The 23,988-nt window shown below is 44.7% G+C and overlaps 1 protein-coding gene across 1 annotated transcript in view; it reads left to right on the forward strand.

Annotated features, from left to right (window-relative positions):
• Window positions 1-11,205: 11,205 nt before the first annotated feature.
• Window positions 11,206-23,988, forward strand: part of LOC134997196 (antizyme inhibitor 2-like) — a 106,062-nt gene continuing 93,279 nt past the window's right edge. The window contains exons 1-2 of the mRNA XM_063951256.1: window positions 11,206-11,351; window positions 12,667-12,840. Coding sequence (XP_063807326.1) covers window positions 11,208-11,351; window positions 12,667-12,840 — 318 coding nt within the window. The 5' untranslated portion in view covers window positions 11,206-11,207. The remainder of the gene's footprint in view (window positions 11,352-12,666; window positions 12,841-23,988) is intronic.

The following is a 23,988-nucleotide window of genomic DNA, read 5'->3' on the forward strand; positions in this document are numbered from 1 at the left end:
TACCCTTTCACAATTTAAATTAATAAAGGTACTCTAGTAAATAAGGGTTTAATTTGAGCAGTCAACAATTTGTGGTTGGTTCCAAGATATTTTTGCACACACCAAAGAATTATAAATCATGTAAATATAATAAAGACACATAGGAGGTTTTGATATTATTTTTATTTTGTGTAATGTTTGTACTTATTGTCTTGTGATTTTTCACATTCTCAGGCATTTTAATTATATGAAATTAAACATTAAATTTTAAACATATTTACTCTTTTCCTGTAAGTGCGCCAACAAAGAGACAATCCTTTTCTTTCCAGTACTTCTCTTCCATTTCATTGTCTATGGCGGCACCCACACATAACACCATGAATTGATTCATAATACTAAAATTGGGGAATCATATCAGTTTATTATAAGTATCATTAATTTGACACAAGTCCAGTGCAGAGGATTTCCACCTTTTCCTTTTTCCTTAAATCTATAATGGTAGACACGGCCCTGCCAATATGCCATTTACGACACAGAGTGGCAAGGAACGGCTAAGGCCCTTGCCTATGTTCATGGCTAGTGGTTCAGCTTCACATGATGATGGAAGCCCTCATCCTTCCGCTACAAAAATTAAAAGAGTTAAGCTGGCAAAAGCACAGCAAAGAACTGTGCGTTCTAAGATGGTATCACAAATCCCCAAGGAGAGTCCTAGTGTGTCGGCGGTTGCGATGCCTGACCTTCCCAACACTGGACAGGAAGAGGTGGCTTGTTTCCACCATTTGCACGCCCTCTGCAAGCACTGGAAGGAGCACCCACAGTCCTGTTTCTGATATTCAAATTGAAGATGTCACTTTTGTAGTACCCCAGGATAAGGAAATGGGTGTTGCTGGTGCTGAGGAGGACGATGACGAGGAGGATTCTGATGGTGATGTGGTTTGTTTAAATCAGGCACCGGGGGAGACAGTTGTCCATGGAATGAGAAAGCCCATTGTCATGCATGGGCAAAATATCAAAAAATCCACCTCTTTGGTGTGGAATTATTTCTCCACAAATACGGACAACAGGTGTCAAGCCGTGTGTTGCCTTTGTCAATCCATAATAAGTAGGGGTAAGGACGTTAACCACTTAGGAACATCCTCCCTTATACGTCACCTGCTGCGCATTCATCAGAAGTCAGTGTCAAGTTCAGAAACTTTGGGTAAGAGCGTAAGCAGTCCACTGACTCCTAAATCCCTTCTTCCTCTTGTACCAAAGCTCCTGCAAGCCACGCCACAAACTCCCTCAACGTCAACTTCCTTCTCAGTCAGGAAAGTCAGTAGTCCTGCAGCCCATGTCACTGGCAAGACTGAGGAGTCCTCTCCTAACAGGTATTCCTCTGGAGGATCCTTGAGTGTCACGCCTACTGCTGCTGCTGCCGCTGCTGTTGTTGCTGCTGGGAGTTGATCGTCATCCCAGAGGGGAAGTCGGATGACCACTTGTTCTACTTCAAGTAAGCAATTGACTGTCCAACAGTCCTATGAGAGGAAGATGAAATATGACAGAAGTCATCCTGTTGCAAAGCAGATAACTGAGGCCTTCACAGCTATGTTGGTGTTAGACGTGCATCCGGTATTCGCCATTAGTTCAGTGGGACTTCGAGAATTGATGGAGGTACCAAATACCATCTAGATTCCACTTCACAAGGCAGCTGATACTGAGAATGTACCGAGACGTCAGAAAAAGTGTCCCTAGTGTCCTAAAAAATGCAGTTGTACCCACTGTCCACTTAACCACGGACATGTGGATAAGTGGAACAGGGCAGACTAAGGACTATATGACTGTGACAGCCCACTGGGTAGATGTATTGCCTCCCGCAGCAACAACAGCAGCGGCACCAGTAGCAGCATCTCGCAAACGCCAACTTGTTCCTAGGCAGTCTACACTATGTATCACCGCTCTCCGTAAGAGGCACACAGCTGACAACCGCTTATGGAAACTGAGCGACATCATTGCACTATGGCTTGCCCCACTTAAACTCTGCTGGGGATTTGTGATATCGGACAACGGAACCAATATTGTGCATGCATTACAGCTGGGCAAATTCCAGCACGTCCTATGTTTTGCACATACAATTCATTTGGTGGTGCAGAATTTTTTGAAAAATGACAGGGGCGTGCAGGAGAACCTGTTGGTGCCCCGAAAAATTGCGGGCCAATTTCGACATTCAGCCACTGCGTGCTCAAGACTGGAGCACCAGTAAACACTTCTGAACCTGCCCTGCCATCAGCTGAAGCAAGAGGCCCTACCATCAGCTGAAGCAAGAGGTGGTAACAAGGCAGAATTCAACACTCTATATGCTTCAGAGGACGGAGGAGCATCAAAAGGCCATTAACACCGATACATCTACCTACAATATAGGCAAAGGAGGGGGAATGCACCCGACTCAAGCGCAGTGGAGAATGATTTCAACGTTGTGCAAGGTTCTCCAACCCTTCGAACTTGCCACACGTGAAGTCAGTTCAGACACTGCCAGCTTGAGTCAGGTCATTCCCCTCATCAGGCTTTTGCAGAAGCAGCTGGAGAAATTGAAGGAGGAGCTAATACGAAACGATTTCGCTAAGTATGTGGGACTTGTAAATGGAGCCCTTCATTCGCTTTTCCAGGATTCAAGGGTGGTCAATCTGTTGAAATCAGAGCACTACATTTTGGCCAATGGGCTCAATCCAAGGTTTAAAGCCTATGTTGTATCTCTCTTTCCAGCAGCCACAAGTGTGCAGAGGTTCAAAGACCTGCTGGTGAGAAAATTGTCAACTCAAGCGGAACATGACCCGTCAACAGCTCCTCCTTCATTTTCTACTGCAACTGGGGCTGCGAGGAAAAGGATAAGATTTCCTAGACCACCCACTGGCGGTGATGCAGGGCAGTCAGGAGCAGGACCTGCCAACGATAACTGACATGTCTACTGTCACTGCATATGATTCTGTCACCATTGAAAGAATGGTGGAGGATTATATGAGTGACAGCATCCAAGTAGGCATTTCTGACAGTCCGTATGTATACTGGCAGGAAAAAGAGGCAATTTGGATGCACTGGCACAAACTGGCTTTATTTTACCTAAGTTGCCCCTCCTCCAGTGTGTACTCTGAAAGAGTGTTTAGATCAGCCGGTAACCTTGTCAGCAATCAGCGTAGGAGGTTACTTCCACAAAATGTGGAGAAGAGGATTGTCATCAAAATGAATAATAAATTCATCCGGGTAGACCTTGACCAGCAACTGCCTCCAGAAAGAACACAGGGACCTGTGATGGTGGGGACGAATTAATTCTCTGTGAGGAGGGGGATGTACACACTGAAAGGGGTGAGGAATCGGAGGATGAGGAGGAGGTGGACATCTTGCCTCTGTAGAGCCAGTTTGTGCAAGGAGAGATTGATTGCTTTTTTTTTTGGTGGGGGCCCAAACAAACCAGTCCTTTCAGCCACAGTCGTGTGGCAGACCCTGTCGCTGAAATGATTGGTTTGTTAAAGTGTGCATGTCCTGTTTATACAACATAAGGGTGGGTGGGAGGGCCCAAGGACAATTCCATCTTGCACCTCTTTTTCTTCTTTGCATCATGTGCTGTTTGGGGACTAGTTTTTTAAAGTGCTATCCTGTCTGACACTGCTGTACAAGTTCAGGGGTACTGCCGTATACGTGCAGTCCAGTGGTACTGTCTTGTGCTGCCATAAGTCCAGTGGTGGTGTCCCTGTGTTGTATATTATTTACTCCAAATAAAAGGGTTATATACATTACTTACATTATTATCAATAATTTTTACAGGGTTTGCCCTGTGTGGTGTAGGGGTACGCTCGCCTGTGCTGCATATTATTATAATACCTCCAAATAAAAGGGTTATTATTATCCAAATACATTTTACAGGCTTTGCCGTGTGTTTGTGTGGTTTAGGGGTACGCTCTCCTGTGCCACCAATATTGTGCGTGTATTACATCTGGACAAATTCCAGCATGTCCCATGTTGTTTGTGTCGCACACTTGTGTCGCTTAGCTTAGTCATACAACCACCTCGGTGCAACCTTTTGGCCTAAAATCAATATTGTGAAGTGTGAGGTGTTCAGAATAGACTGGAAATGAGTGGAAATGAATGTTATTAAGGTTAATAATACCGTAGGATCAAAATTACCCCCAAATTCTGTGATTTTAGCTGTTTGTATGTTTTTTTTCCAAAAATCATCCATATCCAAAACCAAAACACGTAAGGGCGGTTTTGGCAAATCCAATCCAGATCCAAAACACGAGCATGGAATCAGAACCAAAACCAAAACACAAAACACGAAAAGTGCCCGCCGCATATCTCTAATATAAATAGTAAAAATAAATAAATAAATAAAAAAAATATATATATATATATATATATATATATATATATATATATAAAACACAAAAAAATTATCCTTATCTTGCACCTAAAGGAAAAGAGCAGCACTACAGGTGAGATCTCCGTTGCCAAATCTCAAACTTACATAAACAGAAAAAACAATTCCTGAGTGTGCTAAAGTTCTTGTATAGATTGAACGGAAGTTCTTCCAAATGGATATATCTTATACTGTAGAAGATGGGGTTTTCTGGATTCCTACAGTGGATAACCCCTCACCAAAAATTCACCCAAACAAACAATTAGAATAAAATTATTTAATAACAAAATGAATTCATAAAAAGCCTTATACAGAAGGTCTTATGAACTATTGTACATGAAAACAAATTATTTTATGATTCCATAAATATCCAGTAGGTGATATGGATGTACGAACTCCCTCACCTTAACAAGGTGTAAACTTGGTACAAGGGAGCGTTATCCTCAACTGGATTACTGATTTGTAGCTGATAAACCCAATGCGTTTCGTCTATTTGACTTCATCAGGGGTAGCAAAAAAAAAAAAAAAAAAAAAAAAAAATTGTTAGGATCAAAATATTACATCAATAGTTCTGCAGTAAAGATGTTTTTAAAACAACCTTTATATAAAGGCAAGCTCTTCATATATAAAAGGATTATGGACCTTAAAAAGTGGCTTCCCACTTTGACTCTAAAAAGAGCCTTTCCATCTTTAGTACTGGATCACCCTAAAACCATGTACTGATTCAGTGCAATGGGAAAATATTTTTTACATATATATATATATATATATATATAGATAGATACGGAAGCATCAAAAGGTATATCCAGAGTAAAGATAATTATGAATAAACTGGAACTTCCAAAAGGACCCACAGTTGTATCATAAAGGATCTCCTAACTTGCAACTATTGATGTAATATTTTGATCCTAACATTTTTGCTACCCCTGATGAAGTCAAATAGACAAAACGCGTTGGATTTATCAGCTACAAACCAGTAATCCAGTTGAGGATAACCTTTTGATGAGGGGCTATCCACTGTAGGAATCGAGAAAACCCCATCTTCTACAGTATAAGATATATCCATTTGGAAGGACTTCCATTCAATCTATACAAGAACTTTAGCGCACTCAGGAGTTGTTTTTTCTATATATATATATATTAGAGATGAGCGGGTTCAGTTCCGTACCAAACTTCACCATTCAAGTCCGGTTCCGAGCCATGCTCGGGATTTCCCGCCTGACTCAGAAACCAGAACGAGGCAAAATGTCATCATCCTGCTGTCGGATTCGGGGTTTGGATTCCATATAAGAAGCCGCGCGTCCGCGCCATTTTCACTGCGGCATTGGAGAGTGTACAGAGAGGACCTGTCTCTGTTCTCACAGTGTCCGTGGCTTGTGCTGAATCTGTCCATTCACAGTGCTTGTGTCCTCTGCTGCCATATGTCCAGTGCTGTCAAGTGTTGCTGTGTTGTGCTGCATCAGTCACAGTGGTGGCGTCCTTTGCTGCCATATGTCCAGTGCTGCTGTATAAGTCCCTTACTGTGATGCTGTGTTGTCCTGCATCAGACCAGTGGTAGTGTCCTGTTCATCAGTCAGTCCAGTGACCAGTCACAGTGGTGGTGTCCTCTGCTGCCATATGTCCAGTGCTGCTGTATAAGTCCCTTACAGTATTGCTGTGTTGTGCTGCATCAGACCAGTAGTATTGTCCTGGCCATCACCCATCAGTCATTCCTGTGCCGCATATTGTGTTCAGTAGTAGTGTCCTGGCCATCAGTCATTCCAGTGACCAGGCAGTCACAGTGGAATACGCTTCTGCTATATGTCCACTGCTACAGTATTATAATAATAATAATAATAATAATAATAATAATAACAACAAGTCCCTTACAGTGTTGCTGTGTTGTGCTGCATCAGACCAGTAGTATTGTCCTGGCCATCAGCCATTCCTCTGCCGCATATTGTGTTCTAAAACTCCAGAAACATAATGGAGAAAAAAAATGTGGAGGATTAAATAGTGGAAGATCAAGAACCACTTCCTCCTAGTGCTGAAGCTGCTGCCACTAGCCATGACATAGACGATGAAATGCCATCATTTTCTGCCAAGGTTGATGCCCAATGTGAAAGTAGAGGGCATGTAAAATCCAAAAAGCTTAAGTTCAGTAAAAAGACCCAAAAAAAGATACTGAAATGGTCTGAGGAGAAAAGTAAACTTGCCAATATGCCATTTAAGACATGGAGTGGCAAGGAACGGCTGAGGCCCTGGCCTATGTTCATGACTAGTGGTTCAGATTCACATGACGATGGAAGCCCTCATAACTGAGGCCTTGACACTTATGTTGGTGTTAGACGTGCGTCCGGTATCCGCCATTAGTGCAGTCGGATTTAGACAACTGATGCAGGTATTGTGTCCCCGGTACCAAATCCCATCTAGATTCCACTTTACTAGGCAGGCGATAGCGAGATTTTGTCATTTAATTCCAGTGATTTGGACGTATAATTATTAATTTCAGTGATTTTGCTAATTAATTCCAGTGATTTGGATGTATAATTCCAGTGATTTTGCCAATTAATCCAGTGATTTGGATGTATAATTATTAATTACAGTGATTTTGCCAATTAACTCCAGTGATTTGGACGTATAATTACAGTAATTTTGCCAAGTAATTCCAGTGATTTGGATGTATAATTACAGTGATTTTGCAGTATAATTCCGGTGATTTGGACGTATTATTATTAATTACAGTGATTTTGCCAATTAATTACAGTGATTTGGACTTATAATTACCGTGATTTTGCAGTACTATTCCAGTGATTTGGACATATAATTAATAATTACAGTGATTTAGCAAATTAATTTGAGTAATTTGGATGTATAATTACAGTGATTTTGCAGTATAATTCCAGTGATTTGGACGTATAATTATTAATTACAGTGATTTTGCCAATTAATTTCAGTGATTTGGACGTATAATTACAGTGATTTTGCAATATAATTAGTGATTTGGATGTATAATTACCGGTATTAATTACAGTGATTTTGCCAATTAATTCCAGTGATTTGGATGTATAATTATAGGTGTTTTGCAGTATAATTACAGTGATTTGGATGTATAATTATTAATTCCAGTGATTTTGCCAATTAATTCCAGTGATTTTGCAGTATTATTACAGTGATTTTGCCATTTAATTCCAGTGATTTTGCCATTTAACTCCAGTGATTTGGACGTATAATTCCAGTGATTTGGACGTATAATTACAGTGGGAGTTGTTTATGTCGCTTGGCTTAGTCATACAGCTACCTCATTGCACCTCTTCTACATCTTTGCATGAGGTGCTGTTTAGGGCCTAGTTTTTGAAAAGTGCCATCCTGTGTGACACTGCAGTGCCACTCCTAGATGGGCCAGGTGTTTTTGCTGCACGCTTGTGTTGCTTGGCTTAGTCATACAGCAGCCTCGGTGCACCTCTTTTTCTTCTTTGCATCATGTGCTGTTTGAGGACTAGTTTTTGAATAGTGCCATCTTGTTTGCAACTGCAGTGCCACTCCTAGATGTGCCAGGTGTTTGTGCCACACACTTGTGTCGCTTGGCTTAGTCATAAAGCAGCCTCGGTGCACCTCTTTTTCTTCTTTGCATCATGTGCTGTTTGGGGACTAGTTTTTGAATGGTGCCATCTTGTCTGCAATTTATGTGCCACTCCTAGATGGGCCAGGTGTTTGTGCCGCACACTTGTGTCGCTTAGCTTGCTCATACAACCTCCTCTGTGCAACGTTTAGGCCTAAAAACAATATTGTGAGGTGTGAGGTGTTCTGAATACACTGGAAATGAGTGGAAATGAATGTTATTGAGGTTAATAATACCGTAGGATCAAAATTATCCCCACATTCTGTGATTTTAGCCATTTTTATGGTTTTTTTTCTTCATAAATCATCCAGATCCAAAACCAAAACACGAAAGGGTAGTTTTGGCAAAACCAAGCCAAAACCAAAACACGAAAGTGGAATTAGAACCAAAACCAAAACACGAAAAGTGCCAGCCGCACATCTCTAAAATAAAATATACACACACACACACACACACACACACACACACACACACACACACACACACACACACACACACACACACACACACACACACTGTATGCCCTATTTGCATATACAGAAGGTTACGGATAAGCGAATTCCATGCAGAATTGAGTGTTGCCTGTAATTTTCTGCAATTGGCAATGTCTGTGGAATTTATTAGAACTGGAACAGTGGTCAGTTCATTTTGCTGTGTGGTGCTGGGTGACTGGGACTAGGGTCAACTAAATGCCAAAATGGTTGAGGCTTAGTGCGTATCAGCTGTGTTAGTGCATAGCCACCTCACCTTGCAAAAATTTGCCTAAATTGCTGCCAAAGTACAGGACATATAGATTACTGAGCAAGGTCACGTTTGCCAAGAAGCGAAAGTATGAAGCATATGCAATAGTCTCATGGGTGCCCCACGCTTCATGGAGAAGTACAAGAACAAGGTTTCACTTTTGAGGTGCAAGATTACTGAAACAGGTTAAAGGGCTGGAATAAAACTGCAATTGTGGGACATATTCTTGCTGTGTGTAGAGTTCTACTTCGTTTCACCTTAACAGTGAGCGCAGAAGGAGAGTTGACAACTCCAATCCAACAAAATGGGGCATGTTCAACTAACAGCAGTAATCTTTGTTTTCAGCGGTGCACTTAATTTCCGTAACCATGGGGTATTTGGTATTCAAGACTTTTAGCCGTGGTAAGTTCTATAGAAATGAACACTGTTTTTTTCTCACAGCTACAGTATAGAGAAGGTGCAAATTTAGGGGGGGGGGGGGGAATTATATGTCAAAATATTGGGACTTGGGTGGTCATTCGGAGTTGTTCGCTCGCAAGCTGCTTTTAGCAGCTTTGCACACGCTAAGCCGCCGCCTACTGGGAGTGAATCTTAGCTTCTTAAAATTGCGAACGAAAGATTCGCAATATTGCGATTACACACCTCGTAGCAGTTTCAGAGTAGCTCCAGACTTACTCGGCATCTGCGATCAGTTCAGTGCTTGTCGTTCCTGGTTTGACGTCACAAACACACCCAGCGTTCGGCCAGACACTCCTCCGTTTCTACAGCCACTCCCGCGTTTTTCCCGGAAACGGTAGCGTTTTTCCCACACGCCCATAAAACGGCCTGTTTCCGCCCAGAAACACCCACTTCCTGTCAATCACACTACGATCGCCTGAACGAAGAAAAAGCCGTGAGTAAAATACCTAACTTCTTAGCAAATTTACTTGGCGCAGTCGCAGTGCGAACATTGCGCATGCGCACTAAGCGGAAAATCGCTGCGATGCGATGAAATTTACCGAGCGAACAACTCGGAATGACCACCTTGGTGCAGAATAATGCGTTAATAGATATGGGACAGGTATATGGGGTGCTTTATTGATAAGACAGGTATATAGGGATGCTGTATGGATGGAACAGGTATGTTAAACATTGCAGATAAGAGTGACAGATTTATTTATTTTTAAGAAAAACGGGGGCCTCAAATTACCCAAAATTAACTTCTTCTTTTTTAAATGTAAATGTAAGCAAAATATTTATTTTAATGGAAACTTTAATTATTGTTTTACATTTGAAAAAAATGCATAAATCAGCCATTTTCAACATTTTTAAAGTGTAAAATATATTTCTTTGTGACAATATTTAACATCAACACTGTTACCCAATATACTTTTTTGTTATGTTTTGGGGGGTAAAGAATGATTTCCACTTTTTTAAAAAATTTCCTGCAGATGTTTGGCTGAAAAATGTTCACACCCAATTTTTTTCACTGGGGTATCATGGGAATTGAGAGGGTGCAGAGGCCAATGAACTACAGCCCAAATGTCAGGAGACCGGAGAGTCACCAAAATGTGTACAGGGGCTTTTAGTATACTGCAAAAAGTAGAAGCAATGTATAGGGATGCACAGAGCCCTTTGTTAAGCCTTGATAAAGGGCTCTCTGGATCCCGAAACATTGCTTTTACAGTTATTTGGCTATGCTATAAGCCTCTATTAAGACAATGGTGACTTCACTGACATTTGGGGTGCCGGGCATTTCTCAACTTTATGTGGATTCCTCTCTGACACCCTACCTAAAACATATTGTGTGTCCTTGTCTGAATGTTACCCTCTGTACCTCAGAGGTGATTGCATTTAACTGCAATTTAATTCCAAGCACTAATATAAACACACCTCTGAACACCCTCTAGGCTACTGTACATTCAATTGACCAATGTAAATAATCGTAAAGGGGAAGTTAACATAGATTTTAAAGGGGCCCTGCTCCCTCAGCCTTGCGGTTTAACCCTGCTCAGGCACACTGTGATGCCTTATGCTCACCTATTCCTGCAGAGTCTTTTACAGATGTGCACCACCAGTGACAGCTCCAGAGATGGGGCTGCAGCGCAGTTCAAAATTCTAATAGGGGTGCCGCAGCAACTGCCATCCCAAATACTGCCAAACATTGCTGGCAGGGACTCATTGGCAGTTAATGTGGCTCCCTTATTTGAATTTTGGACTGCACTGCAGCACTACCTATGAAGCCACCACTGTGCACCACCATAATTGGAACAGGGCTTTCTGTAACAGACCACGTGTGTCCTGAAGGGACAGGGACCAATTGATTCAGTTTCTATCCATACGGCCCACATCTGCCCATATCTGCTGAGTTTCTAGCATGAGAGAATACAGATCTGTGCACACCTCACTGATGTCACCCACAAATACAAAAGTGCATTTGTTTAAAAACAGCATACTGTATGTGCTACACTTAGTAAATGTGCTTTTCGGTGTTTGTGTTCTGTGGTTGCAGTGGCAGACATGGAAACTCCCTCAGTGGTCAGAAATGGAGCTCTTGAGCACAGCATGTGGGAGAGAATGAAGGATGGCAGCCTGATCCAAGTGGAAGAGGGGGAGTCCGCTCTACAGTTCATGAAGAAGAGAATCAGAAGTCTCCCTCTAAGCGTCGGTGTTACATAGTTTTTTAATTTTCCTGTGACCAGTATTAATATTTATGGTGCCCACTGAGTGGGTTATATCACCATGTACAGTATGCAATACTGGTTATAAGCCCCGCCCCAAAACTGCTGCTTAAATTATTTGGTTAAATCCTACCACAAATCCCAGCAATATTGGTCATTGGTTTGAACCTCCCAGTGACAATGTTTAAGGGACGTAAATGCCTCAGCATCTAAAAGCTATAATTTCTGTTCCTCTTGTCGAAGTCAAAAATATTACATAGAGAGAACTTACAGACTCCACACATTATGAGTCGCTATACTTGCAAATACGCGCAGCTAGCACAGCAATATATGGTAACATACGCATTTACACAGACATGCCACAGAGATAGATTCGACACATATTTCATACAGCACATAATTTGAACATATCAAGTGCCAGACATCATAATGTTTAATAATTATATAATGGAGTAACGTCATATATGTGTATTATTGGAACGAAGCAAGATGGACATGTCGTGTTTGGTATTAAAGCAACCAGATTAATGGGTATATCAATTTGATGCCTGTTATTAAGTTGTAGCTCATTGCAACAAGTAGATGTGATTAAATATATGAAAACTAAAGTCACTCTTATTAGAACAATGGATTTCCTGCAAGACAGCATACCTGACCAGTGGCTATCTCCTGTAATTTGTCCATCAATGCTGAACCTTGTTTGCATATGAACTGACCAGTGACTCATCATGAATGAAAAAGTTCCCTCCCCTAGACTAGATGTGTGCACTTCCCCAAAATACATAGTATATATATAGGTGATCACACACACAGAGCCTATTGCTTCTGTCCTGTTTGTCCCAGATGATGATGGAGATGCTATCTGTCCAGTGCCTACATGATTTTACAGAGAGAGAGAGTGATATGGAGGGGAGACTTTATATGATAAAAATATGGTGATGTATTTGCTGGCCATGTATGTATTTGAATTAGTTTGTATTAACTGCTTACTGTATAAATTGTAGCCATGTAACTATACATATATACTGTACATTGTGATACTGTATATTGAATACATATCCTTTTAATAACAAATATATACATCAATGAGCTTTGGAACTCAGATAATGTGTGTATTGTTTTCTCTTATGGGATGCAGTGTTTTGCGATGTATAGCGCACATTCATAGCACATGGTAATAAGATGCGCAGGCGTCTACAATATATACTAGAGCGGGCATTTTAAATATTTGTTAGAAAGAAATTTGGCATTTACACTCTTTTCCCATGACGATTAATATGTGCTTCTTTCTCTTTTAGGGAGATGATGACGTTTTCTATGTTGCTGACCTAAATGACGTGATACACAAACATTGGCGATTTCTCCAGCAGCTGCCCCGGGTGAGGCCGTTCTATGCTGTGAAGTGTAACAGTAGTATTGAGGTTCTCCAAGTGCTTGCAGTCCTGGGTACAGGATTTGACTGCACCAGCAAGGTAATCGCAGCCTCCTATATGTAACACATTTGCACTTCACAAATTCTGCGCATGTGCAGACAGATCCTGTTTGTGAGAAAAATAGAGGAGAAAGTTTAATAAACTTTATACGTGGCATCGCGTGGCATCACATGACACCAGGTTGATGTAATCGTGGCACTTTACAGTGGTGGGAGGGTCTACATTGCATCACGGCCCCACCTCCAACAGTTGAAAGCCCCAATTCACTGCATTTTACAGCAGGGTGCAATGATAGGGTGATACAATTCACTGCAGATCACATCATCCCACCTCCAGGTCATTCACATCGGTCTTGAAGTGGGTGGCAGTGGGAGAATGGGCAACTCAGTGGGGAGGCTGGGTGTATGTTAAAAAACTGTCACAACACTTCCCAATAAAAAGAACTATAAGATAGCGGCTGATGTGTGAACATTCACTAACAACTCCGTTACTATCGTTACATTCAGGGTAGGAATGGCCATCTGATACTTCTCGGCTGATGGTCTGATGAGCGGTCTGCACTACTGTATTGTGGGCCACTGCTGGGCTGTCTGTGTTACTCTGTAGGCACCTCACGAAGCAGTGATAGTACAGTATATGGGCGTGATATGCTGCTACAGTGTGATATCCTGCCTGAGAAAGGTATCAATTACAGTATGTAGCTAATGGAGGAGGAAAGTGACAGTTAGTGGCCATTTGTAGAGCAGTACCTGAGTATCTGAGCTCTGCATTGGCAGGCTGGTCTGACAAGTTGAGCAAATGCTGCATCAGGGAGCAGAACTGAGATGCTGACATAGAGGGGTATTTAATTAGCCATGGGGTAAAAATTTCCATCGCAGTCCAATTAGCATGGATTTCCCTACACATAAATCATTGAAGTCAGACTGAACCACGAAACTCCCTGAGCTGCCAGGTAAAGTCCATGTAAAAATTGCAAAATTGGGTTTGCGTACGGGAAACATCTCATTGAGTCCGCAGTTTACGTGGAATCAGTGGGTTTCCGCACCTGAATCCCAATTTTTAGGTGACCAAAAATGCGTACTAATTGAATAGCATCTTCCCATACTGCGGATATTTTTGCCAATAATTAGAGATGAGCGGGTTCGGTTCTCAGAGAACCCCCCCCCCCTCCCCTCCTCCCCCAAGCCTAGCCACAGCTCGGATCTGCCTGCCCTGGATCCCCAATCGAGGCAAAACCTCAGGATCCCGCTGACGGATCCTGAGATTTTGCTTCGGACTTCAGTCCCTTTGTATTCAATGGGCTGACCACTGATTGTCTGAGAGAGCCATCTGTCACAGCTCTCAACCAATCAGCGTGTCCCCATTGATTATAGTGGGGCAAGATGGATGCCCCCACAGCATGCGCCGCGGCCCGCATTGCGAACACAGCCGACCACACCTCCGCACTGCCGGCACCACTGCACTGAGGACTCTGCCGGCACTCCTGCACTAAGGACACCGCCGGCACTCCCACATTGCCAACACTTCCGCACTGCTGACACTGCTGGCACCACCACACTGAGGACACAGCTGGCAACCCTGCATTGCCAACACTGGCGGCACCACCACAACGAGGACACCGCTGGCACCCCTGCACTCCTGACGTTGCCGGCACCACCGCACTGAGGACACCACTGGCATCACTACACTGCTGACACCACCACACTGAGGACACTGCTGACACCCCCTGCAATGCTGACATCACTGCACCGAGGAAACCGCTGGCACCCCTGCACCACCGAAACTGTCGACACCACTGCACTTAGGACACCGCTGGCACTCCTGCACTGCCAACACTGCCAGAACCACCGTACTGAGGACACCGCTGGCACCCCTGCACTGCCAACACTGCCAGCACCACAGCGATGAGGACATTGCTGACACCCCTGCACTGCCGACACTGCCGGCACCACCACACTAAGGATACAGATGGCAACCCTGCACTGCCGCCACCACCACACTGAGGACACTGTTGGCACCACCGCATTAAGGACACCACTGGCACCTCTGCACCACTGACACTGCCAGCACCACCACACTGAGGACATCACTGTATCCAACCCACACTTTATCCGACCCATATTGTATTTGACCTGCGCTGTATCCGACCCACACTGTATCCAACCCACACTGTATTTAACCCGCACTGTAACTTGCACTTTATCCGGCCCACGCTGTATCTGACCCACAATATACACAACTCACAGTGTATGCGACCCGTACTGTATCTGACCTGTACTGTATCTTTCACTGTATGCAAGACGCACTGTATCCATCCTGCACTGTAACCTACACTGTATCCAACCCGAACTGTATCCTGTACTGTATCCAACCTGCACTGTATCTCGCACTGTATCCGACCTTGCGCTGTAGCCAATGCACACTATATCCAACCTGCACTGTATCCAACCCGCACTGTATCCAAACTGCACTGTTAGCCTAATTCAGACCTGATCTTAGATGTGAATTTAGCACATCTACGATCAGCTTCCCTGACATGCGGGGGGACGCCCAGCACAGAGCTAGTCCGCCCCACATGTCAGGCCCCCCCCCCCCCTCCCACCCCGCACAAGTACAAAAGCATTGCATGGCGGCGATGCTTTTGTACATGAAGAGTCGCTCCCTACCACCGCAGCTCCAGCGCGCTGGCAGAGAGCAACTCGTCGCTGTCTGGGTCACAGTGGCTGCATGTGACATCATACAGCCGCCGCGGGCCGCCCCCCCCCCCCCCCCTGCGCACGGTCCGGACACGCCTGCGTTGTCCGGCCCACGCCCCTAAAACGGTGGCCAAATGCCGCCGGCCCACCCCCTCCCACCCAGCGACCGCCAGACAGAGGCGATTGCAGGGGTGAGATGGCCGTCGGCTGTCTGGCATGCAACACTGGCGCATGCGCATTTCAGACCTGATCGGCTGCTGTGCGAAAACGCACAGCAGCGATCGGGTCTGAATTAGGCCCAGTATGCGATCTATATACAACAATGACTTCCACCAACACTGTATCTGACCTGCCTTGTATCCACCTGCACTGTATCTGACCTGCCTTGTATCCACCTGCACTGTATCTGACCTGCCTTGTATCCACCTGCACTGTATCTGACCTGCCTTGTATCCACCTGCACTGTATCTGACCTGCCTTGTATCCACCTGCACTGTATCTGACCTGCCTTGTATCCACCTGCACTGTATCTGACCTGCCTTGTATCCACCTGCACTGTATCTGACCTGCCTTGTATCCACCTGCACTGTATCTGACCTGCCTTGTATCCACCTGCACTGTATCTGACCTGCCTTGTATTCACCTGCACTGTATCTGACCTGCCTTGTATCCACCTGCACTGTATCTGACCTGCCTTGTATACACTGTATCTGACCTGCCCTGTATCCACCTGCACTGTATCTGACCTGCCTTGTATACACTGTATCTGACCTGCCCTGTATCCACCTGCACTGTATCTGACCTGCCTTGTATACACTGTATCTGACCTGCCCTGTATCCACCTGCACTGTATCTGACCTGCCTTGTATACACTGTATCTGACCTGCCCTGTATCCACCTGCACTGTATCTGACCTGCCTTGTATCCACCAGCACTGTATCTGACCTGCCTTGTATCCACCAGCACTGTATCTGACCTGCCTTGTATCCACCTGCACTGTATCTGACCTGCCTTGTATCCACCTGCACTGTATCTGACCTGCCTTGTATCCACCTGCACTGTATCTGACCTGCCTTGTATCCACCTGCACTGTATCTGACCTGCCTTGTATCCACCTGCACTGTATCTGACCTGCCTTGTATCCACCTGCACTGTATCTGACCTGCCTTGTATTCACCTGCACTGTATCTGACCTGCCTTGTATCCACCTGCACTGTATCTGACCTGCCTTGTATACACTGTATCTGACCTGCCCTGTATCCACCTGCACTGTATCTGACCTGCCTTGTATACACTGTATCTGACCTGCCCTGTATCCACCTGCACTGTATCTGACCTGCCTTGTATACACTGTATCTGACCTGCCCTGTATCCACCTGCACTGTATCTGACCTGCCTTGTATACACTGTATCTGACCTGCCCTGTATCCACCTGCACTGTATCTGACCTGCCTTGTATCCACCAGCACTGTATCTGACCTGCCTTGTATCCACCAGCACTGTATCTGACCTGCCTTGTATCCACCTGCACTGTATCTGACCTGCCTTGTATCCACCTGCACTGTATCTGACCTGCCTTGTATCCACCTGCACTGTATCTGACCTGCCTTGTATCCACCTGCACTGTATCTGACCTGCCTTGTATCCACCTGCACTGTATCTGACCTGCCTTGTATCCACCTGCACTGTATCTGACCTGCCTTGTATCCACCTGCACTGTATCTGACCCACACTGTAACCTGCATTGTATCCGACCCGTTTTGTATCCAACCTGCACTGTAACCCGCATTTTCTCTGACCCGCACTGTATCCGACTAGCACTGTAACCGGGTGAGTATTTAACTGTGTGTCCCAAAGTATTCCGCACTGTCCTACGCAGGTACAGAATGCTGTTTTTTGTTGATTGGGGAGATATTGGGGAGCTGCTCGACAAAATGGCTGATTGGGGCTTTACATGGGCACAGAGTGCCAGTTATCAATGACTCAGGGTCCCCAGGAGGAGGTACAGACTGGGCACGGAGAATAGGCATGTGCTGGGGGCATGTGCACTTGTGTGGGGGGCATCAATGTCTGCTGTTGCTTATTTACAAACGGTTTTGTTTTTTTTCTTAGCTGTTTGGTAACTACTTTAGAGCAGTGATATTGTACATACGATTCTCAGGAAATCTTTGTGATGGGTTGTTCTCTATTGATAGTACTTGTGAGTTGGTTTGATTGGTTATTGCTAATACAGTACTAATTGGTAAATAACTGCCGTGTGTTTGTGCCGCTGCTCTGTTGCTTAGTTTAGCCAGCCAGGCTTTGGCCTATGTTAGTGAACAATATTGTGAAGTGTGAGGCGGTCAAAATTTACTGAAAATGAGTGGAAATGAATGTTATTGAGGTTAATAATACTGTAGGAACAAAACAAAAACAAAAAATTCTGTGATTTTAGCTGTTTTTATGTTTTTAACAAAAAAATACAGATCCAAAACCAAAACCCGAAACGGTTGTTTTGGCAAAAACAATCCAGATCCAAAACACGAAAGGAGATCCAGATCCAAAACCAAAACCCGAAAAGTGTCCGGTGCACATCTCTACCAATAATTAGCCTCAGGGTAAACCTCATGGCTAATTGAATACCCCCCATAGTGTTCATAGAGGAACAAAGACAGGAGTGACCGCACCATCCACAGTCAGAGCAGTTGTCTCCGTAGTACCGCTTTCAGAACGCAAATGCCAGGTCGCACTCGGGAATTGGAAACAGGTCCTTCCCTGGTGCGACCTGGCATTGGACCCAGAAAACTGGCTTCCCGACCCGGCAATATGCTGGCTCAGGTTGCCATCGGGGGTGGGGACCGTGGCGGCATTGGGGGATCATCTCCGCACCGCCTCTCCCTATGCTGTGAACGGGTCCCGGGAGTGTCAGGAAAAACGCAGGGGTTCCCAACCGTTTTCAGGGCGGGTGTGTGACGTCAGCTCCGACCCCGATCAGCCTCTTTGTATCGCACTGTAGGAGTAAGTCCTGGGATACACACTGGCTGCACACACTGGAAACATCATTCCATGGTGAGTGAGTTGCAAATGGATTTGCAGATGTCCGCTATCTGGTGAAGTTTTCGCACGGTGTACACATGCATTTGCACACTTGTATGGGGTGGGTTTTCACTTTTCCTGAGCGGCGACTAATCGCAAATTTGCAGCACAGCAATCAGGTCTGATCGGGCAACTTCTCCACTGGTTCACGTCTCCACTTTTATCACTGCGTAGTACATGTCCCACAGATTGTGTTACTGTGGAGACTCTTGATGATGTCCCATCAGTCTCTACATGGTCAGATCACTCACCAGTGCCACAATTATGAAGTATATTAAGGTCAACCAAATGAAGCCACAGCTTTGTTTTGATGTGTCCGATGTGGTACGGCACCACATAGTAGAAAAGATGTAGATCAATATCTGACAGAGGATGCCCCATTGATATACCCACCGGGACCAGCAGTGCAGACGGGCATGCGGCAACCTCAAACAGACAAGTGGTGCTCCCGTATACAGGAGGTGGGACATCCCTTCACAGGACATATACAGCTATTTTAAGCTCCTGTTAACCATAAATTAAGGTGGCTTTGCAAGGCTGGCAGTACGGTGCGGCTAATGTAGAATGCCGCTCGCTATTAGATCAAATATCTTCATGGAATCCGTAACTTCGACGCGTTTCTCTGCACAGAGGCGGCTTCGTCAAGAAGACGTGATCCTTCTCCTGCACTCACGACCCCTTGCATATTAATTATTCAGGTGTAACAGTGGAAGTGGTAGAGGGAGCAATAGCTATATCAACAGACCAAAAAACTGGAGATGTTTGCAATTTTATTCCATATATGAGTAATCACAACAAAAAATGGCTCGATAATGTACCTAAGAGCCAACTATATCATATTAGGAGAAACTGTACAAATATAAGTACATTTAAAACTGAAGCAGTAGAGTTGGACTCTTTTAAAGAATCTGAATATCCACAATCTATACTAGTTTAAGCTCTAGACAACTCACTGTCAATCAGTAGGTCACATAGGCAAATGCAGGGGGGTGTTTCGGTTGCCCAGAAACCCCCCTCCTCTTGGCAAGTGGCTCAAATTATGACAGAAATAGCAATGGTATATAATACTATTACTAGAGCTGCTGCCACATCATGCAGTATAAGGGTCAGAGCAGAACTGCTACACATGCCCAGTGGTAGCAGCTTCTTCTACCAAGTTTGCTGTGAGTGTGGATCTGAGAACTCAATCAGTGCACTGGTCCAAAGAGTAGCGATCAGGAAGAAGAGACAGGAGCCTTACCATAAGGTGGGAGAATGTGTGCTTAGAAAATGCAGTACTAGTCATATTATGTTTTTGTTTTTTTTATTGGATGTTTATCCTTTTTTTGATCACTTATCTTATTTATATTAGATAGTGAATAAAAAAAAACCAATGCCTACATTAATGATCAGTGACACTACTAGGCTCTTCTACTGCTCCCCCAGACTCCAGCACTTGATCCAATGTTCCTCAGAGTGGTAGATCGTGGATTGCATTTGAAAACCCCCTCTAGAAATCCTGCGTTTGTCACTGGGTCAGATGCAGTATATTAAAGATAGAGATGAGCGGATTCGGTTTTACTCGGTTTTACTCGGTTCTCAAAACTGAATCTTATTGGCTATCCAAAACACGTGACACCCGTGAGCCAATAAGATGTCGTTTTGAGAACCGAGTAAAACCGAGTAAAACCGAATCCGCTCATCTCTAATTAAAGATAGCAGATTCCCAAAGATTACTAATAATAAAAACACTAGAAAGAAGAAAAATATTACAGTTTATCCTTTATCACCAGGTATAATGCAGCAGCTAAAAAAAATGGCTACCATCATTAAAAAGAACTACAAACTTCTTTTTACCGATCCGGTCCTACGTGACAGTTTGGAGAAAAACCTTCTGTGGTCTTTGAATGACAAGAACTTGCACAATATTTTGGCCCCAGATTTTATTCACAAAAAACTCTTCACATGTAAGGAACTTAAATACCAAGGCCCTCATTCCGAGTTGTTCGCTCGCAAGCTGCTTTTAGCAGCTTTGCACACGCTAAGCCGCCGCCTACTGGGAGTGAATCTTAGCTTCTTAAAACGAAAGATTCTCAAAATTGCGAATACACACCTCTTAGCAGTTTCTGAGTAGCTCCAGACTTACTCGGCATCTGCGATCAGTTCAGTGCTTGTCGTTCCTGGTTTGACGTCACAAACACACCCAGCGTTCGCCCAGACACTCCTCCGTTTCTCCAGCCACTCCCGCGTTTTTCCCAGAAACGGTAGCGTTTTTTCCCACACGCCCATAAAACGGCCAGTTTCCGCCCAGGAACACCCACTTCCTGTCAATCACACTACGATCACCAGAACGAAGAAAAAGCCGTGAGTAAAATACCTAACTTCATAGCAAATTAACTTGGCGCAGTCGCAGCGCGAACATTTCGCATGCGCACTAAGCGGAAAATCGCTGCAATGTGAAGAAATTTACCGAGCGAACAACTCGGAATGAGGGCCCATGTGCACATTAGAAGGTCCCCCTGTTGTTGGGTATTCTAGATGTAATGGTAGCAAATGTACCACTTGTTCGTTTGTATTGAATAATACAAAGACAAGGACCCTCATTACAAGTTGATCGCTAGCTGCCTTTCTTCGCAGCGCAGTGTTCAGGCAAAAAATCGGCACTTCTGCACATGCGTATGGTACGCAGTGCGCAGGCGCGTCGTTCTTTCACAAAAGCTGACGTAGTTTTACACAAGGTCTAGCGACGCTTGTCAGTCGCACTGCTGATCGTTGAGTGATTGTCAGGAAGTAGGTGTTTCTGGGAGGTAACTGACCATTTTCAGGGAGTGTGCTGAAAAACGCAGGCGTGCCAGATAAAAAAAACGCAGCAGTGGCTGGCCGAACGCTGGGCGTGTTTGTGACGTCAAAACAGGAACTAAATAGTCTGCAGTGATCGCAAGGTTGGAGTAAGTTTTGAGCTACTCTGAAACTGCACAATCTTTTTTTGTAGCAGAGCTACGATCCTTTCATTTGCACTTCTGCTAAGCTAAGATACACTCCCAGAGGGCGGCGGCTTAGTGTTTGCACTGCTGCTAAAAACAGCTAGCAAGCGAACAACTCAGAATGAGGGCCAATATGGGCCGAATTCAGATCTGATCGCTGCAACAAATTTGTTAGCAGTTGTGCAAAGCCATGGCCCTCATTCCGAGTTGTTCGCTCGCAAGGCGATTTTAGCAGAATTGCTCACGCTAAGCCGCCGCCTACTGGGAGTGAATCTTAGCTTCTTAAAATTGCGAACTAAAGATTCGCAACATTGCGAAAACAAACTTCTTAGCAGTTTCAGAGTAGCTCCAGACTTACTCGGCATCTGCGATCAGTTCAGTGCTTGTCGTTCCTGGTTTGACGTCACAAACACACCCAGCGTTCGCCCAGACACTCCCCCGTTTCTCCAGCCACTCCCGCGTTTTTTCCGGAAACGGTAGCATTTTTTCCCACACGCCCATAAAACGGCCTGTTTCCGCCCAGTAACACCCATTTCCTGTCAATCACATTACGATCGCCGGAGCGAAGAAAAAGCCGTGAGTAAAAATACTATCTTCATAGCAAAATTACTTGGCGCAGTCGCAGTGCGGACATTGCGCATGCGCACTAAGCGGAAAATCACTGCGATGCGATGAAATTTACCGAGCGAATGACTCGGAATGAAGGCCCATGTGCACTGCAGGTGTGGCAGATATAACATGTGCAGAGAGAGTTAAATTTGGTTGGGGTGTGTTTAAACTGAAATCTAAATTGCAGATTAAAACTAAAGCAGCCAGTATTTACCCTGCACAGAAACAATATAACCCACCCAAATCTAACTCTCTCTGCCACACCTGCAGTGCACATTGGGGGCAATTCAGAGTTGATCACAGCAGGAAATTTTTTAGCAGTTGGGAAAAACCATGGCCCTCATTCCGAGTTGTTCGCTCGTTCTTTTTCTTCGCATCGGAGCGATAAGTCGTAAACTGCGCATGCGCAATGTTCGCAGTGCGCCTGCGCCAAGTTAAATTTGCACAAAAGTTTGGTATTTTACTCACGGCTTAACGAAGAATTTTCATCGTTCTGGTGATCGGAGTGTGATTAACAGGAAGTGGGTGTTTCTGGGCGGAAACTGACCGTTTTATGGGTGTGTGCGAAAAAACGCTGGCGTTTCTGGGAAAAACGCGGGAGTGTCTGGAGAAATGGGGAAGTGTCTGGGCGAACGCTGGGTGTGTTTGTGACGTCAAACCAGGAACGAAAAGGCTGAACTGATCGCAGTGGCAGAGTAAGTCTCGAGCTATTCGGAAACTGCAAAGAAATTTCTATTCGCTATTCTATTCGCAATTCTGCTAATCTTCGTTCGCAATTCTGCAAAGCTAAGATTCACTCCCAGTAGGCGGCGGCTTAGAGTGTACAATACAGCTAGCGAGCGAACAACTCGGAATGAGGGCCCATGTGCACTGCAGGGGGGGGGGGCAGATATAACATTTGCAGAGAGAGTTAGATTTGGGTGGTTTATTTTGTTTCTGTGCAGGGTAAATACTGGCTGCTTTATTTTTACACTGCAATTTAGATTGCAAATTGAACTCACCACACCCAAATCTAACTCTCTCTGCACATGTTAAATCTGCCCCACCTGCAGTGCACATGGGAGGTCATTCCGAGTTGTTCGCTCGCAAGGCGATTTTAGCAGAGTTGCTCACGCTAAGCCACCGCCTACTGGGAGTGAATCTTAGCTTCTTAAAATTGCGAACGAAAGATTCGCAATATTGCGATTACAAACTTCTTAGCAGTTTCAGAGTAGCTTCAGACTTACTCGGCATCTGCGATCAGTTCAGTGCTTGTCGTTCCTGGTTTGACGTCACAAACACTCCCAGCGTTCGCCCAGACACTCCCCCGTTTCTCCAGCCACTCCCGCGTTTTTTCCGGAAACGGTAGCGTTTTTTCCCACACGCCCATAAAACGGCCTGTTTCCGCCGGAGCGAAGAAAAAGCCGTGAGTAAAAATACTATCTTCATAGCAAAATTACTTGGCGCAGTCGCAGTGCGGATATTGCGCATGCACACTAAGCGGAAAATCACTGCGATGCGAAGAAATTTACCGAGCGAACGACTCGGAATGAGGGCCTTGGTTTTGCCCAACTGCTAAAAAATTTCCTGCTGCGATTAACTTGGATAACCCCCAATGTGCACTGCAGGTGAGGCAGATATAACATGCGCAGAGAGAGTTAGATTTGGGTGGGTTATTTTGTTTCTGTGCAGGGTAAATACTGGCTGCTTTATTTTTATAATGCAATTTAGATTTCAGTTTGCACACACCCCACCAAAATCTAACTCTCTCTGCACATGTTATATCTGCCCCCCTGCAGTGTGGCATTCTACATTAGCCACATAGGACTGGCAGCCGTGCAGTCACCTTGATTTGCGGTTAACAG

This window comes from Pseudophryne corroboree, chromosome 2 (genome assembly GCF_028390025.1).
Source record: "Pseudophryne corroboree isolate aPseCor3 chromosome 2, aPseCor3.hap2, whole genome shotgun sequence".
Classification (NCBI taxonomy): Eukaryota; Metazoa; Chordata; class Amphibia; order Anura; family Myobatrachidae; genus Pseudophryne; species Pseudophryne corroboree.